This window comes from Rutilus rutilus (genome assembly GCF_951802725.1).
Source record: "Rutilus rutilus genome assembly, chromosome: 10".
Lineage (NCBI taxonomy): Eukaryota > Metazoa > Chordata > Actinopteri > Cypriniformes > Leuciscidae > Rutilus > Rutilus rutilus.
Genome location: NC_140215.1, coordinates 19782433 through 19801563, shown reverse-complemented (window position 1 = coordinate 19801563; position 19131 = coordinate 19782433). Strand labels below are relative to the sequence as shown.

At 35.1% G+C, this 19131-nt stretch overlaps 1 protein-coding gene across 1 annotated transcript in view; it reads left to right on the top strand.

Moving 5' to 3' along the window:
• tmem163a (transmembrane protein 163a) overlaps nt 1-12759 on the top strand; it is a 34645-nt gene extending 21886 nt beyond the window's left edge. The window contains exons 3-8 of the mRNA XM_084420819.1: nt 1846-1889; nt 2242-2333; nt 3577-3673; nt 8074-8185; nt 8644-8785; nt 8919-12759. Coding sequence (XP_084276945.1) covers nt 1846-1889; nt 2242-2333; nt 3577-3673; nt 8074-8185; nt 8644-8785; nt 8919-8979 — 548 coding nt within the window. The 3' untranslated portion in view covers nt 8980-12759. The remainder of the gene's footprint in view (nt 1-1845; nt 1890-2241; nt 2334-3576; nt 3674-8073; nt 8186-8643; nt 8786-8918) is intronic.
• The last annotated feature ends 6372 nt before the right edge of the window (nt 12760-19131 follow it).

Genomic DNA, 19131 nt, shown 5'->3' with positions numbered 1-19131 from the left:
GAGTTTCAATGAACAGTTCTTAAAGGAACCATTTTTTCCCTAATGTAAAGAACTCCACTCCACCAAAACATTTCCACTGTGGAATGGAAAGGTCATGGATTGTTATGGTTCTTCATTAAACCAGTAGATGCCAATTTTAAGAGTGTTTTTTCTTGTTTTTGCCACATTTTTATTGATCGAGAGTTAGGAAAGGAAGAGAAAGAATGGGATGGGAGCATATATCTGGGCCAAACTATTGAGTGGTGAGCGACCCGGCCGGGTCTCATGTACTGACCACAATGCCACCGCTCTGCTGTTGTTGGTGTTGGATATTATATATTATAATACACTGACTACATCAACATCTGTTATGGGCTCTGAAAAAGTCCCCAGTTGTTTTTATCAGTTGTTTTAATGAACCAAAAATCTCTGCATGTTTTCCATACGTAACAACAGATCTGGAGCAGAATTGTTGTTTTGTTTCAAGGTTAGTGTAAGATATCATGTGGTGAGCAGCCCCTCTGTTGCTATGACACGTGGTGGTCGAGTCTGTCTTCAAAGTTAGAGATCAATAGAACAGTGAGAGTTCTTCACTCAAGAGGGGGGCAGCAAATAGAGCCTCTCAAATGCAAGCTCACGGTTGATAAAATGGTGAGCCTCACATCTCTGCAGTCAGAGAGCTTTGTCAAAAAAGTCAAAACACAGCGGGCAGCCTTTTTCCATTCACATTTTAATAGATGCAAATAGTGGGGTGACTTGGCTCTGCATTATTATACCGATAAATCTAACAAGGGATTTTACAAGAACACTTTCAACTGATAACAACAGCAGACACTGTACAACAGATCTGTGCTGTGAATGAGCCGTCAGTTTGGGCTCAGAGCTGAACATGTACAGAAGGCATTTGCCCTTTTTGTAAAATTCACTGATGTTACACAAAAGTAACAATCCCCTCACCAGCCTTTCCAAAAGCAATTTGTCTTTTGTATTCTAGCTTATCATATTATATTATATTATATTATATTATATTATATTATATTATATTATATTATATTATATTATATTATATTATATTATATTATATTATATTATATTATATTATATTATGATGTTATGTTGTATTACTATTTTATTATTATTTAGGTTACACTTTATTTTAAGGTGTAACCTTGTTACAGTGTAATTATACATTTAAGTATGGAGAAATATGAATTAACTACTTGTACTTACTATAGGTTTAAGATTTGTTTTAGGGTTAATTGCATGTAATTATGCATGGTTTAGAGTTATTACTATAGTAACTATACATAACATGTAACAAATACACTGTAAAATACAATTTTGTTGCCATTATGTTACCATTATTATGCCATGTGTTACCATTATTTATTTATTTATCTATTTATTTATTTTTGATTGATATACTTTTTGTGGGACTCATTGTTTTCCTTTACAAAAAAATACTGTGGTGTTACCATGGTATAGAATAGAACTAAATTGTGTTACACTCTATTTTAAGGTGATGTAGATTGTACTTAACTCAAATAAAAGGTTAGGGTTTGGTTTAGTGTTAGTTACTTGTAATTATGCATAATTTACTGTTATTACTAGGAAGTACATGTAGTAACGTGTAACTACGTCGCCTTAAAATTATTTACCAAATTGTTACTAAATTGAATAGAATGGATAATTCCATGTAATGGTAAGTAATACCAATACAATTTTAATTTTAATGTGGTGTTGCCAAAAATGAGATCAGAATAAGCTAAAGTTCAGAAACAACATCATCTCCTTTACACTAGTAAAAATGTACTGTGTAATCTTTATGGTTTGATTTACTTCTCTGTTCTTTTGCTCTTCCCATAGCTGTATCCTTCATGAGACACAGTGCATCAGCTTTTGGCTTTGCTGTAAGTATCATTTTCAGTGTTATTGCATATATGCATATATTTGTCATGAAAAATAATTACCCCTACATCTCAGGGATCATATTAGAGTTACATCAATGTCAATGCAGGAATGAATTACATTTTATTCTTTAGGCAAAGATGTCTGGAAGTGTGTGTTATTGTGTTGTGGTATATAATGTTCAGTTACCATTCTATGTGTAAATATTATTAAATAGTGTTAACATGCTTGTGCTAAAGGCAGCTCTGGGAATGTTTTCTAAGACTAAATATATCACTGGATTTCAGTTTGTGACATAGTGAGATGCTTTGAGCATCATTTCTATAGCACTGAAGAATCACTGTTGTTTTTCAGTTTGATGCGACGTTAGATGTTCTTTCCTCCATTATAGTGCTGTGGCGCTATAGCAACGCTGCAGCAGTGCACTCTGCCCATAGAGAATACATGTAAGTAAACAAAAGATGAGCTGTCTGTGGTATGTAGGGCACTGCATGGTACAGAAGACCTGCAGCAAATAACAAAAAATAAATAAAATAATGCTTCCTCTGTGACCAACATTCATAAAATATATTCCAAACATATTACAATATAAGTCAGCAATTCACTGGCAGGGCTGTTCCTTGCAAAGCTAGTACATTTAGAATTGTGGTGGAACATCTTAAAACACAATGTCCTTAGATTAAATTCTACCAACATTCAATGCAACATTTTTGAAGTCTGAACATGGTTGCTTGTCAAGTCTGTTGAGTGATCTGCCTTGTTTCTGGCTTTCACCCTGACCGTCTCAACGTATTATGTTGATAAAGGTGTGTGCTGCTGGTTTCATCCTAGGTCTGTTCAGAGCTTGTGAATCTCATTTTTCTGGTCGATGTGTCAGAGTGTGAGATTTATATCGCAATACTAGAGAAGAATTGCAGGTCTCTGTAGGTGTACCAGTTGCCGCTTGTCACACAGGGAATATGAACATGCATTGTGGACAGGTTCTATAGGTTTATTACAAAAATCACAAAAAGTCAATGTTTTTGCTTCAACCTTGAACCAACATTAGCTACACATACTGTATATACAAAGAATAGGTTTAATATATACCGTTCAAACATTTGGGGTCAATACGATTTTATAATGTTTCTGAAAGAAGTCTCTTTTGCTCACCAAAGCTGTATTGTGAAATGTTATTACAATTTAAAAGAACTGTTATATAACTGATCAATTAGATATATTATCTAACTGTTATCTATGATGGCTAAGCTGAATTTTCAGCATCATTACTCCAATCTTCAGTGTCACATGATCCTTCAGAAATAATTCTAAAATGCTGATTTGGCACTCAACTAACATTTCTTATTATTATCAATGTTGAAAACAGTTGTGCTGCTTAATATTTTTGTGAAAACTGTGACACATTTTTTTTTGCAGGATTCTTTGATAAATAGAAAGTTCAAAAGCACAACATTTATTTGAAACAGAATGTTTTGCAACCTTATTTCTATACTGTCACTTTTGATCAATTTAATGTGTCTTTGCTAAATAATTTCTTTAAAAAAAATCTTACTGACTGGTGAACAGTTAAATTCTATTTTTCAATTTTATGCATCATATCAGTTATATACTCGAAATATATAAAATAATAAAATTTGATTAATTGAATAATTTTATCGACATATCTTTTCTGCTTTTCTCCATCCACAGAGCATGTGTGATCCTGGGAGTGATTTTCATCTTGTCGTCTATGTGTATTTTGGGGAAGGCCATCCATGATTTGGCCACCAAGCTTCTTCCTGAAGTGGTGAGTTCAGTGCCAGGGTGTCATATTTATATGCGCACGCAGCAGCCATTGTACGTCCACAAGACCGAAAGGGCATATGAAGTGTGACATTTGGGACAGGGACATTATTTCACCTCAAAGGTCAGATGTGGCTTTTCCCAGCAGTCACAGCTAACACAGGTCTTTGTCCGTTAATTAATCAAAGACTGGCACCATTCCAAAGAGTTGTGGGATAATAATTTCAGAGGTGGTGATTAATGGTATTGCGAGTTTATCTCTATCCCTATTTTCATCTCCAATGATAAATCTCTGAGCACTGATACATCCTAATGTGACATTACTGAACATGATTTTCTTGATCTTCTACCAACAAAATTGTAATTAATGTCCAGGTCTAGAGACTTTTCTACTTATCTCTGCATCACAAAATACTCTCTGTTTATGTTGAATTAGGAAACATGTAAGGGAGGGAGAAAAAATTATGAAATGATGTTGAGTGAAAAAAATGTCTATACTGTTTGAAGCTAAAAACTATTCATTTTTAATGACAGTCAGTCACTGTTGTCCATTGATGGCCTAAAGCTATCCCCTCTCTTATCAAAGAAAATCTAAATGCAAATGAGTATTTTCACTCAGTGTTTACTTCTCTGGCTGGGAAATTGCAGTTCCCACCCTTTTCATCTTCCCAGACTATGAAATGCTAATGAGTATGAGGAAACGGCAGTAATCTGGTGTCAGACAGAGACGACAAGAATAATAGGTGTAAGGGATCTGTTATGGTTCACTCCAGCAGCACAGCATGAGGGTCAAGATAAAGTTTTATCACTGTCCTCTGCAGTTTACTTGATGAATCTGTAATGTGTGAAAAATCATATTAAATGCATATTAAATTTTAGAGAAAAAATGTTGCCAATTTCCTGGCTGGCAGTAAATCAAATCTGGAGTGGAATGAGTGACTTACACCCAAGGTTGCTATTGTTATCTAAATTTTTGCTAATTAAAATAAATCTAAAAAAATTAAAGTATAAATATTTGATGAAAAACTTAAACTTGACATTTTTTTTATAAAGATTAGGAATGCTGTCGTGGCACCTAACTCAAATAAAATAAGTTTAAGTTCTAAAATTACAAAAAATAAATCTGAAATAAAATAAATGAAAGCCAATAATACTAAAATAACAGTGCTTCCACTGAATGTAAATTCTAACTTACTAACATAGACAATTTGCATTATGTCTAGTAAAAAAGATAATAATTTGTCATTGCCATTGCACTTATTTAAATGGCTACATCAGTTCTAGTTTGATCAAATTGTAGACTTTAGTAATGTAAGAATGTACAAATAATAATAATAATAGTAGATTATTTATATTGATGTGTATGTGTGTGTGTGTGTGTGTAGTTCAATCATGAAACTCTAGATGGCGCAGGCTGATAGGTCTTTTACATGCAATCTGCAAGCGACCACATTATTATCGCTTGGTACAAGCTGATTGGCCTTTGCTGATCCTGGAGCCAATGAAATTGCTTTTAAATTCTCTGTGAACCGGAAGTAACAACTGATTTTACTTCAGTGTTGTGTCATATTTCCAAGTGAAACGGAATATTGAACAGAGGGCAGGGTTTTATTTTAGCGCACCTCCTCTCCATTTCTCGCTCATAGCAGACTAAAGGTCCTTGCACACTGAGTCCGAAATTTTCGTATGCGTTTTTTCGTATTCGTCATTCGGTGGCTCTGAATTGTCAAAACACCTCTCAATTGCTATGGATGCGAAAAACGCAGAAAATCTAACCCAATCCGAATTTTTTAATGACGGACGAAAGTTTTGGAGGCAGTGTGTAAACGTGATTAACACAACGTGAGGACGTATTTATTTTTTAACATGAGAGACGAGAATTTCTGACTCAGTGTGCAAGGACCTTAACGGTTGGAGGGGAGTGGTTAAGCGTTTTCGACCCAAGTCGTCAAACTAACGTTTTTGGAAAATTCCAGACCGGAAGTAACTTTTCAGATTTTGATTAAAGATTACCATCACAAACTATTTTTTTTCTGAGTATTAATTTGCACAGATTAATTGTTCACCTCAAGACCAGTAATGTGTGCTAAATATGTAAATAGGGGTCAATTTTGATTTCATGAGGACTTTAAATAGTGTGGTTCAGGGGTTTGCTGTAGGGTAGTCCTGCAGACCAAATACATTAGCATTGCCATATTCAATAACATGCTAAAATTGTCATAAAGTCACTACTGAATGTGTGAATGCCACCTCTTCCCTGAAAAGCTGAGCTTTCAAGCCTTGTTTTGCCCCATAAGTGCTAATGAAACATCACCGCTGCAGCTTTAGTGATGGATTTGTGCTGGCCTTAAGCCATCCTTTCTTTTGGTTCTCTCATTGCATTAGGATGGATGATTCGGAAATGGGCTTCCACCTTCTTAAATGTGCCATCCTTTTTTCATGCTATCAGCCCTCAGCTACTTTCTCAAATTCGATAGACCTGGCCTCTCCATGTCAGCACCCTTCACTGGCAAATAGCCATCACACTGAATCTCTGAGGTGGCCTTATTGAAATCTGTGTGGTCCAGTTCATCCAAATTGCCAGTCTTAACTAGCCGGTCTACAGCTTAAAATATGAAAGTCTGAATTTTAACACATTCATTGTCTCTCAGCTGTTACTCAGAGATGAAGGTCTTTGAACAAACTGTCATATTAGAAATGTAGGAGAAGTGCTTCTGCATGTCGTGTGGGTGGAAAGCTGACATTCTTACTTTGGAGAGAAAAGAGAAAAAACAAGAGAGACAAAACCAGCTGTAATTCAGACGATACTTCAGGCATTGCACCTGAAAATGTCCCAAGGACTGATAAGAGACATTTTATTATTTATTATAGCTATTTTTACCTTTTGTTTTCCTTTTTCTTGATGCTTTCCCTTATGAAAAGAAAATATATTTCCCATATACTGTATGAATGATCAATATATTAAATGGTTTAACAGTATATTTAAAAAAAATAAAGAATAATATATTGTTAATATATTACAATATATTGAATAATACATAAGGAATTGCTGCTTTTTATATTGAAAAATATGTGACAATATATTTACTAATATATCATAATGTATGTAATTTTATATTCATTAATAATCTTCATAATATATAGTATTATCATATATATGTATATGTGATCAGATATGGTGCATGTGTAATATATTGCAGATATATTTACTCATGCAACATAAACACACATAGAGAAATATAGAATGAAATATATTTCTTATATTTTTATTATTATTTACATTATAAATGTTTTATATTTTCAAGCTAGTTAACAAAAGCACAAGCACACCTGCTTGTATTAAAGTAATTAGTCAAGAGACTATCAACCAATCGTTGGCCAATCGTCAACCGAACCAAAGGCTCTACTCTTCAGCACAATGGTAACCCCAAAAACTCACACATACCAGAAAGCCTTTTAAATGACTAAATAATAGAACATTAAACACTAACAGATCTCCCTCCTATATTAATATTGAGCAAAACACATTAAATAACACTTAATTTTAACACCTGTAACAGTCAGAAGCAAAGCATGCTGGGAACTAGAAATCTGTTGTAACTCATTCCGCGAATGTGTGTGTGTGTGTGTGTTTATATATATATATATATATATATATATATATGAACATACATTCACATTTATATAGGAACATGTATGTGCAATATATGTACACAATAAAGGATAAAACTTGAATATTACATGTAATGCTATTTTTGTCTTCATTTATAAATATTTTATATGTATTAATATAAAGCCACACTGTACATGGTCAATGCGTATATTGCAGAATATTGAAAAATTTAAGCACTAGTTTCCCATAAATGGAAAAGTACTAAATAATATATCGCATTATATTTTGCAGTATATTCCCATATATTCTTGTTCCGTAAGAGTTAATGGGTTTGGAGATCTTCACCTAATGTCTGTAATCTACATATACACATACACATACACACATATATAAATTCTGGTTTAGCTTTGTGTATTTATAGCCTTCATGTTTAAATCAGTTTTTGTGGTATGTAGTCCAGTCTAATCCTCGTCATGTCATGCTTTTTCAATTCCTTATTAAATATTAAGTTGGCTACTTTTCGCTTGTGCTTAAAATGAACTGCACTTCATCTCTACGTCGCCTCAAGAGCCCCATGTTACAGATGCACAACTGAAAGACCTATTTATATTGTTATACTTTTATCCCTCTTTTATTCCACTGGCCTTTAAGAGTTCTAGTTTTAACATCTCCATATTGGCATTGCCTGTGCATTCACTTTCAGTTCATAATTCAGCCATATGGACCCTGTATAATTTCTACTGTGAACACTTCTTTTTTTCTGTCTCTTTTACTGTCTGTCTCCCTGCCAGGATGACTTCCTGTTCAGCGTTTCCATCGTCAGTGGCTTCATGTGTACCATTCTTGCAGTTGCCAAGTTCATGCTGGGAAGGGTTTTGACCAGCAGAGCCCTAATCACTGATGGTACGACACACACACACACACACACACACACACACACACACACACACACACACACACACACACACACACACACACACACACACACACTCACAAAAATGTCAGGTTATTAGCTCATGGTGCCTCCTTGTCTCTGTCTATGAACATAGTAAATAACCCAGTGACTATCAATGTTATTTATATACAATTACACTACTGATTAGCTTTCAGTTTTATATTTTCAGATTTAATTTGAATTTTCTTTAAAGTTTTAGTCATTTTGTTATGCGTTTTTGTCATTTTTATTCGATTTCAGTTTTAGTATTTGTAATTTTAGTACATAAACATATTTATTTTGGTTAGTTGTCAAGGTAACATTTCTAATTTGCTTTTAAGTTTTTCCTCTAATATTTTTTTTGTGTCATGAAGATAAAATTCATAATAACACATAAATTGTTTCTTCTTTCTATTTTTTTCTGAAGGCTTCAATTCCATGGTTGGAGGTGTCATGGGCTTTTCCATCCTCATTAGTGCTGAGGTGTTTAGGCATTATCCCAACATTTGGTACCTCGATGGGACCATTGGGGTCCTGATTGGACTCATCATTCTAGCTTATGGAGTAAAGTAAGTGTATTTATTGCGATCATCTATTTATGTACGGAACATACCGATAGTTTTCTCCATAACTTTAAGACATTAGTCATCCACACTATAATGTCTCTAATGAGGATATTTCCATTGTTCCTTTCTCCTGCAGGCTGTTGATTGACATGGTACCACGTGTAAGACAAACTCGAAACTATGAGCGCTTTGAGTAAAGTTGGTTCAGAGAGAAAAAGGCATTGTATGGATCCATCCATTGCTCTCTGCTCCTACTGCTCTCTCAACACACACAATACCCAAATACATCCAGGAATAAAGTCTGCTGGCAGCCATTTCAGCATCACGTACTTGTAGAGCCATCACTCCGACCAGCTCCTGATGTCCTCTTTCACTCAGCACAACATTTAAGAAGGAAAGAGGGAGGACAACGAGCTGGTCAATGTGCACTCCAGGCACTATCATCCTGGATAGTCATTGGTTTTAAATATAGACTGTAAAAAACAAAAGGACAGCGTGTCTCCGCCTCCTTCCACAGTAGAAAAATGAAGCCAAAATATCCCAGTAACGGTCGTTGCCGATTACGTTGTTCGGTGCAGGATCTAGTGATCCTGAGGTGGAGCCGCGGCATCAAGGTCCCGCCAAGACTCCCACTCCTGCAGATTCAATCCCATAGTACGCCCTGATTTCAAAAACAAACTAAAATGATGACAACTTCCTAAAATGACAGAGACCATCTTTGGAAAAAAACATATTTGAAATGTAATTGGATTTTTTAGTTTGGTTCGCGTCCCATTAGATTAGGTTAGATTAAGACCTATACTGCAGCCAGCCACCAGGGGGCGATCGAAATGCTTTGGCTTCACTTTTCAGGACTTGCACACTTGGTTTTCACTTGGTTGGTTTCTGAACACACTTGGTTTTAAACAGAGATCAGCATTTATAGTATCATCATGCTTTGGTCACATCCATGAAATTCTTTTATGTCACATTTCATGTTCTTTGTTTCTTTCTATAACCATTAGTTTTTAAATTATGTAGGAAAAATATTCATTTATACAAAAAATTGTGAATGTGTATTTGAAACCACGCAACTCTTAAAATGCATTTTAGCTCCGTTTTAGATGTCATCTTTCTGTTACATATCATCATCCCACCTGTTACCCCAAAACTATTTAATTATAGGTCACCCTTTGTTAGGTGTGTTTATATTTTACTGTACACTATTGTAAATAACATCTCAGGCTAGAGATCAGCCACATTTCCAGTGTAGAGAGACACATTTCAGTGAAGAAAGCACACAAGAATTTCCAGAGGTACGCACAAATATACTGTAGGCTAAAAACCTCTCAGAACCACAGTTCAGGGTCAGGAAGATAATTATATGAAATATTGATATTGGAAAAAATAGCTTCAATGTTTACAGGAAAAGTCCACAATGCATTAGTGATCTTTCACAGACATCGAATCCTTATGAGTCAACAGTCAAAATAAGGTTGCAGCAGCTTGAACGTCCTGACCGTTGAACCACAGAAATATTCCTAAATCAATCTACTTGTCTTACTGTAACCTTTTCGCTTGATATTGCGTGCTTTGCAATTCAGTGCAAAAAAATCTTCGTTCGTGTATTTAGCAACACTTGTCTTATTATAATTAAATCAGTTAATCTGACTTTTGCTGTGTGACGATTCACTAAGTTTAACCAGTGATTTTCTTGGCTTGCACTGTTGTGTCTGTTTGCCACTTGCAATAGAATTCATCAGATGTTCCTTTCGTGCCAAGACAGAATGAGATTAGAATGGCCTGAAGTATCGTCTGATGTGGAAATGATTGATTTGGACTCCGGTAGACAGAATTGATGATTGTTGAATTATGGAGGGTTTGTGAGGAAGGGCTTATTCTGCAATGGAGAGCAAATCATTGGAAAAACAAAGCACATTTTAGTTTCTTACTGCACTGTTTGACAATACTAATGTATAATATAATGGGTTTTCACCTTTCATTTATTTTTTTCTCCACAGAGACTGAAGCATGAATACAGATGTTTGTGATTTGTGGCCTACTACACTACCATTCAAAAGTTTGGGCTCAGTAACCATTTTTAGTAAATTTTTATTCAGCAAGAATGCATTCAATTAATCAAAAGTGACAGTAAAGACTGTTATAATGTTACAAACAAATTCTGTTTCAAATAAATGCTGTTCTTTTGAACTTTTTACTCATCAAAGAATTCTGGAAAACTGTTTACAACATTGATAAGAAATGTTTCTGCAGCAAATTTCTGAAGGATCATGTCACTCTGAAGACTGGAGTGATCACACGTATAAGTGATATTTTTAAACGTATTTAAATATATGAAAAAGTTATTTTAACTTGCAATAAAATTTCACAACATTACTGTTTTTATTGTAGTTTGATCAAACAAATGCAGCCTTGGTGAGCATAAGAGACTTCTGTCAAAACCATGAAAAAGTTGATCAAACCTCAAATATTTGAATGTTAGTGTATTTTAAAATCTTTTTATTTTATTCATATATAAACACATCAGCAAGTATAAAAATGCCCACTAATTTGAATTAACATCATTTTTTTTCCATTCACACATTTTCCATGACCTGCTTCCTAAGCACAGGATTATGTTTTTAAAAATCTAATGTTACAATGCAGTTTGTCACTGACCATCTCAAGTACATTAACTCAAATTCATGTTACAGACGAACAAAGTATTTGACATGTTTAAGCAAATGAGCTTCTGTGGGAGATGTTTTGACTGGTTTTGATTTTTTCTTTGTTTTATCTTTTACTTTGTTAATATTGAGCATCAGCATTTTTTTGCTTTTATAATTTTTTTGTCTCATATAGTTGGGATGTAAATGTAACTGAATGTAAATGACTGATCGGTTGGTTCGGTTCACAGCTCACCTACTGCACACCTATACTGATGTATCGTACCAGTATTACCAGACAATCACGAGTCAACAAATAACTGAAGCACAGACTCCAAAAGCCTTTTGTGTACTGCTCGATGTGATCTCATCTGAAGAGGGAAACTTTAAAGCAGAACGTCTCATATTTGTGTTCTTTTTATCATCATGACAAAGTTATTGTTTTTATTTATTACTGATTTTTACTCAAGTGGCGTGTTTGTGCCATAATGCAATAGCATTGTGCTCATTCCATATACGTATCGATGGGAATCCTTGTGTTATAACTTGAATTTTTTTTCTTCTCCATAATCCTATATAAACTGTACTGACTTGACTGTATATGTGTATAAACTGCCCATGGTAACCGATTTTTCAATGTGCCAAATTAATGCTGTATTACGTTTACAAAATTTGGTATTGAGTATTTATAATATTCAGATGTCAGGTCACAACTGCCAGAATAGGCAGGTCGTTTATTATGAGTCATTTGCTTTATTCGTTCGTTCTCATCAGGTGTATTGTGCTAGTTTGTAAATCTAAGCATGTGTTAGGCTGTAACGTACCATCAGCTGACACATAGGTAGGAGAACAGCTCTGTCTGTTCATAGACTTCAGTGGCTGTAGTCGCTTGTGCATTACTATAAATATCATCAGGGTCACACAATGCATAAATTATTACATTTGCTTAGTATAGGTTGTGATGGTTGTTCAAATCATAAATCAGTCTATATTCCAAAGACAAACTGACAGCTAGACCCTGTTTTAGTTTGGCTGAGGCCTTCTTTGTACTAATGCTGTAGTTTAGTCTTAAGCAATAGGCTCACTGCTCAGTTAATACTGCAACGCTTTGCATGAAAAAACACCACACACCCACAAAATGCTGCACAAACTCACACTGACACACAAGCACACGCATGCACAAGCAAATGCACACACAACACATTTATAATGTCTGCACATAGATGAGAGGTTCTGAATGTATTTATTCTAATAGTAATACTGATCTATATTTCTGGAGAAGATGTGAAATAGCTTGACCTATTATGTTGTACAAAAATAAAAACTCTTACCAACCAGATTTTGTGTAATTAGTTTTTGGATTGTGTACTACTGACTATTGTCACTCGTTACAAATAGGCTACATGACAAATCAACTCAAACTCAAAAGTAGTAACTGTTGTGCTATCATAAACGTTAATGAGTAGCCTATATGGAAAACCTTCATGAATTCAATCTTATAGACACGCATGATGAAGCAAAGACATGCTTGATGTCAAACTTTTTGAATAATTAAGATTTTTTGTATGTTTTTGAAAGTCTCTTTTGCTCACCAAGCTGCACTTGTATGACCAAATTAGACAAAGCTGTGGTGTCATGTGATCAAAATCACATGACCTATCAAATGTCCAATAATATTTGAGGGTGGAGCAATCATCAAACAGGAGGCACCTTGTGTGAAGACCATCCGAAGGCCAGTGACATAGAGTTTTAACCAGTTTGATATTAAGGAGTTAAATACATTTTAAACAATGCAATCCTGCAACTTTTTAGTCTAATATGCTTATGAAATGTTTGTCCATCAAAAAATAGTCTAACTTTGTGCATATCAACTATATATTTTATATTTTTATCAAATTTCTTAGTGTCCCACATTAGGAAATGTGGTTTCCAAATCCGGGACAGTATGATCAGCCTAATGTGGGACAGTACTTCATTGAGTCAAAAATGTGTGGTGGGGCATGGTTTGTGGGACAAACATGGTTATTTACATGGTTTTAGTCTTGTAATGCAATATTACAATACTGTTAATGCAGATTTTTACAGTCATGTGAATTTTTTATTCTTGGAGGGCGGTTTGAAGGCTCTTTTGTGCGTGTGCATGCCTACATACGTGTGTGTGTCTCTCTATCTCTCTTTCTCTCTCTCTCTCTCTCTCTGTGTGTGTGTGTGTGTGTGTGTGTGTGTGTGTGTGTGTGTCATGTATGTGTAAAAAAGGTAGTTGACTTAAAATGAAAAATAGCTCTGAATTTAAAAATGCCGTAGAAAACCAATAAAGCAATTCCACTTTATTTTATGCATCTGATTAATTCAATGAAATGCATTTTAGATCACAATGGTAAAGGTGAGAAAGACAGGGACAGATTGTCAGATGCAGAAAGAGAGGCAGACACAGGTAAAGGATAAGAGAAAGAAACTTAATCAGTGGAGGCAGGACAGGATGAGAAGAGCCATAGAGGAGTATAGGCAGATTGTTGAGGATGGTGGGGTCCCTCAGCTGAGACTGTTGGCCAGGGCATGGAATGTCCCTAAATCTACTCTCCAGTGAATCTAAAATAAAAGATTTTACTATTCTACATGTATCAATGTGATTTTTTGGTGTTTTATCATAGATTTTTCAGTGTCCCACATTGGGGACACGTTCTGTCCCACATTAGGAAGCTGCAGTTTTTCTCAGACGACTTGCAATAAGAGCACTATTAATATGTCTATAATTTATCTTATGAATGGGTTATCTGAATTTTCTCTTTTGATTTGATTAGGACACATCCTGGGGTTTTTTTTTTAATGGTATTGGTGTGGATTTAATGTTTTGGTTACACATCGAAATATGTCACAGAAGTCTGAAGTGCAAAAAATGTCCCACATTAGGGCAATTCACCCTACTTTTGACCGTTAGTGTACAAACATGTATACCCTCACTGGACATAAACATTCACTGGAGTAAAAAAGAAAGAAAGTGACGAGCCCGTGTCTCCCCTATCACAACAACGCAAGCAATCCTGAAATGTTTATTTCTCTCTTTCAGTATGAGGTGTTTTGCACTTTTCATTAATGACCACTAGATGGGGAGATGTTAACACGTAGTAGCCTACATGACAATTCAACAGGACACAACACACAACTCTTATTTGTGTCCATTTTTCTGACCAAATTTTATACAGACAAGCATATCTTAAAGATTTCCAAAAAAATAAAACGTTGTTTTAAACGTTGTTCTTTCACTTAAACAAAAGCTACATGTAGGCATAGCTTACCAATTACAAATGGCACAGGTAATTGCACAACTCTATGTTAAATGAAGTAAGAAGTACCTACACATTGTAGGTTTTGTAAATAAGGACTTGTTTGTGGCGATTTGATGTTTAGTAGGCATTTTTTAAGTTGTATTAAACGTGCTGGTGAAGTGAATGTGTGTAATACTTCATACAACCAGTAGGAGGCAGAACTAGAAAGATGACAGATTTGTTTCTCACATGTGACCTGGTACCTTTTTGATGGTGAAAGATAGTCAGGTGAAGCAGGGATGTTTACAAAAACCTTGACTGTTCATGTAAGTTTGCACTGTAACTACATTAAGTTGGTTGACATTACATCTATCAATAATACTTCACAGGTAGATCTGTTGTTTATGTCAGTCACATGTAGGCCTATAAGCAGTTCTAACAGAAAGACTCGGGGGGCAAAATACCATTACAAGTATACATTTATTAACAGCCCAGCAAGCAAATATTATGATATAAAGTTATTTGGCGTAGGCCCCGTCCGTAGCTCGTAATCCGAGGGTACGCAATCTGCATTTCCTGCCTGAAGACGAAGGCAGGGGCGCAGCCGACACCCTGGGAGGTAAGGGAAGGGACCATCCTGGTGGTGGTGGGGAGGATGGAGGGGAATGAAAGCGTCAGCATCTGCGAACTCAGACATGTGTAAGTATCGACCTTTTATACTACAAGTATTAGAACACAATTGGATAGATGAGAAGGTAATAAGTGACGTAACAATTGAGTCTTCCTGGCAGAACTTACGCTAAAGCTTTCATTTCTTAGTAATGTTTTAATTACAGAATCTGTGTAATTTCAGCTTCAGAACTTGTGGAAACTACCATAACTCTTGGATTTCAGACCACTTCCACAAGAAATTCTTGACTGCGAGACACTGAAGTCTGTGTCAGACTGTGCTGAATGAACAGATTTCACACTGGATGCAGGCGTAGAGTCAAACTCAAGCTTGGAGCCATGGTGACAGACAGTCCACAACAGCCGAATCTCGTGGGCAATTGGAAGTTGTGTTCAGAGAGGAGTCGAGCTTTCAAATGTTGCCCCAAAGCCAGAGGGAATGTTGCCCCAAAGCCAGAGGGAATGTTTGGAATCTCCTGATCCATTCCACCCCCACAAGACCCGCCTCAAGTGTAAATCCCAGACTGACATGTTTGAGATGACAGTTACAGCTGTTCGGTGTTGTTTTTGGACTCTGGGTCTATATATGCAAAATGGAGTTGGACTAGCAGATTCCATCACTCTCACATGTCAAAGACACGTATACACTTACTTTAGATAGATAGATAGATAGATAGATAGATAGATAGATAGATAGATAGATTGATAGATAGATAGATAGACAGATAGATAGACATTTTTAATGTCTGTGACAATGTAAAACAAAAAACAAAACAAAAAGATAAAATTAATAAAAAATGTATTGACCCATCTCAATTTTTTTTAAGACAGTCCAACTCAATTTTGGTCCATTTAATTGAGTTGATTGAGCTCAATTTATTTAAGTTGGACCAACTAAATTTTGGCCAATTTAATTCAGTCGGTCCAACTCAATAAAAAATAAAAAATAAATTGGTACAATAATCAGTTATATTGCCCACATGCAGCCTGAACATAACTGGACATTAAACACTAACATTAACTGACAACATCTTTCCCTTTACTGAAAAACACATACAAAAACACTTTAATCCCTAAATTTACTCTATTGCAGTCCCTTGCAAAGCATGCTGGAAAATACAGATCCACTGCCCAGTTAATTATGTCAGAACACAATTATTCATGTAGTTTTCACACAAATTAATTAAGTATACTTCAGTTTTAACCCTCATGGGGTCTAAGGTGTTTTTGGGGTCCTTGAGATGTTTTGACATGCCCTGATACTTGTGCTTTTTTCAGTTGCTTATAATATTAATGGCAAAGGTGTAATTACACTTTATTTAGCACAAACAGGGCTACCATAATATGTGAGCAACATATATGTACGTTTGTATTTTTGAGAGAATAATGTTTATGCATGGTTATTGAAAAAACTAAAAATTAAAGTTTCTGAAATAAGGCTACAAAACACATACTAAATATGTGTCCACAAGACTTTTGACTAATGGATGTTGTCGCCTAGAGTTTTTGCTTCAAAATGATCTGAAAATCATCCTGCCTAATCATTCACATAAAACAATACATTGATTTAAACTTTGTAAGACACGTTTTGTTTGGAAAGGCAATATGCATGGGGGCGTGAATGATCATGAATAATGCTGTGGTTCACACCTTAGAAGACAATGAACTGCATAATGAGCTGCATAATGAGCCTTTCATTCAGGTTTGTCACTGAGAGTACCACAAGTAAAAAATGCGAGGACTTATTTTTTAGTCATGCAAATTGCATAATATCCAAGGTAAACATTTCTAGTAACTATGCAGTTAAATAGATTAGGTTAATTGAAGACAATTAATTTAAGCTGTGACAAAATGTTAAAAAATCATGTTACTTTAGCTCATTATAATTACTTAAACTGAACAAGAGGCAAACAATATTTTTTTGGAGTGAATGCGCAGAAGGCGCTCCTCTTTCCTAAATCTAACTTGAGTTGATCAAACTTAAAGCTGCAGTCCGTAACTTTTGGCGCTCTGGCCTTTAATAAACAGAACTGCATGTGTCTTGCAGAAGAACATTGTAGCAGGTGTGGTGAAGAGATGAGCCTGATCTAAAGCTGTTCTCGCAATACCTTGTTGTAGCTAACGTGAGCTGTTTTAGCTCTATGTGGTAGCTTTTTGTAGAATGCAGTTTGTAAAAACATTTTAAGCAGGTATAGCAGTTTTCATGCCATCAAGTAATACATATATTTGTATAGCGCTTTTCACAGTAGGTACACACATCTTTACAAAAAGACAGACAGCTATTGTATTGAATTGTATTGTACTAATATTTTCAAATCTCAAGTTGTTGAATGTTTTTTTTTGATACAAGCAAAATATAATTTAATTTAATTTAATTTAATTTAATTTATTATTATATATATATTATTATACCACAGAACCATATTCACTGGTGTTTGTCTTTTTCTTTTATCCATATATCCAATATCCAGGTAAATCAGTTATACATCAGAAAGATCTCTCTATGTCTTAAAACGATTGGTATAGTAAGGGTCTTGTGGAATAGGATTTGGCTTGCTACATCATCGGATAGCTGTATGCTGTGCTACTATGTAAGGTAACTAAAAAAACAATAAGTCACAATCTATAGTTTTGATTATATACTCAAACATATAAGTTAAAATACATCAATGGTCATTTTAACCTAGTTCAAACAACATATAATAAAGTGATTTTGTCTGATTTGTAACCAGGTACTAAAGCGATTACCCATAAAACGTGCTTTGAACCAATCAGATTGCTTATTAGAACACTTATTATAGGTGTACCGTAGTGAATAAGACTACTAATAAGACTCTTTAGGATAAGACAAAAACAAAATGTATTGTTTGGTAAATGGATTCATGATGTTCTCGCTTGTTATATAATTTTTTATACATTTTTTAACACAAACAAAGTCATGGACTACAGCTTTAAATACATTTCATAGATGACACTATTTAAATATTTTATGTTAGACTCATATAAATATAAATACGTTCACTAGAAAAACGTTCTTAATACGTAAAAAAAACTTTCAGAAATAACCTTTTCATAACATTTTCAGGTGGGATGTTCGTCACCAACTGTACATACGTAAGATGACCTACGTAAGTTCGGGGCGGGTGTGTTAAATGCATTAAATCTTTTTTACAGTACATGCCTTAGGATCTGACTAATGAGAAGGCAGTTCACATTTCTCAGTCCAACATGTTCCCAGCCTGGTCAGGGTGCTCCAGTAACTCAGAACATGTTCACTACTCTCCTCCCCTCTGAGGTGGATGAACCTGAAAGCAGGGGTGAAGCTTTGTTCACTGAATGGAACAGCATTCCAGAGGTGATGTGAGCATACCACAACACACGATCATGTGAGCTACAGCTCACAGCTGCAGACCTTCATCTTCTCTGGCCTTGGTTTGGCCTCCATGGCCAGAGAGCCACAGAGTGTTAACTGTTAAACGCAGGGTCTTTTATGAATTACAACTGACTTTTCTAAGGATTTTTAGTATTTCTGCTAAAGTTAATCTCTGAACTATTTTGGTGTCATTAGGCGTTAACTATCCTTTTTTGTCATTTGTTTAGAAAACACTAAATTAAGTTATGATCAGAGGTGGACAGTAACAAAGTGCGTTTACTTGAGTACTGTACTTTAGTACACTTTTTGAGTATCTGTACTTTACTTGAGTATTATTTTTTGTGGAAACTTTTTACTTTTATTTCACTACATTTGAAAGACAAACATCGTACTTTT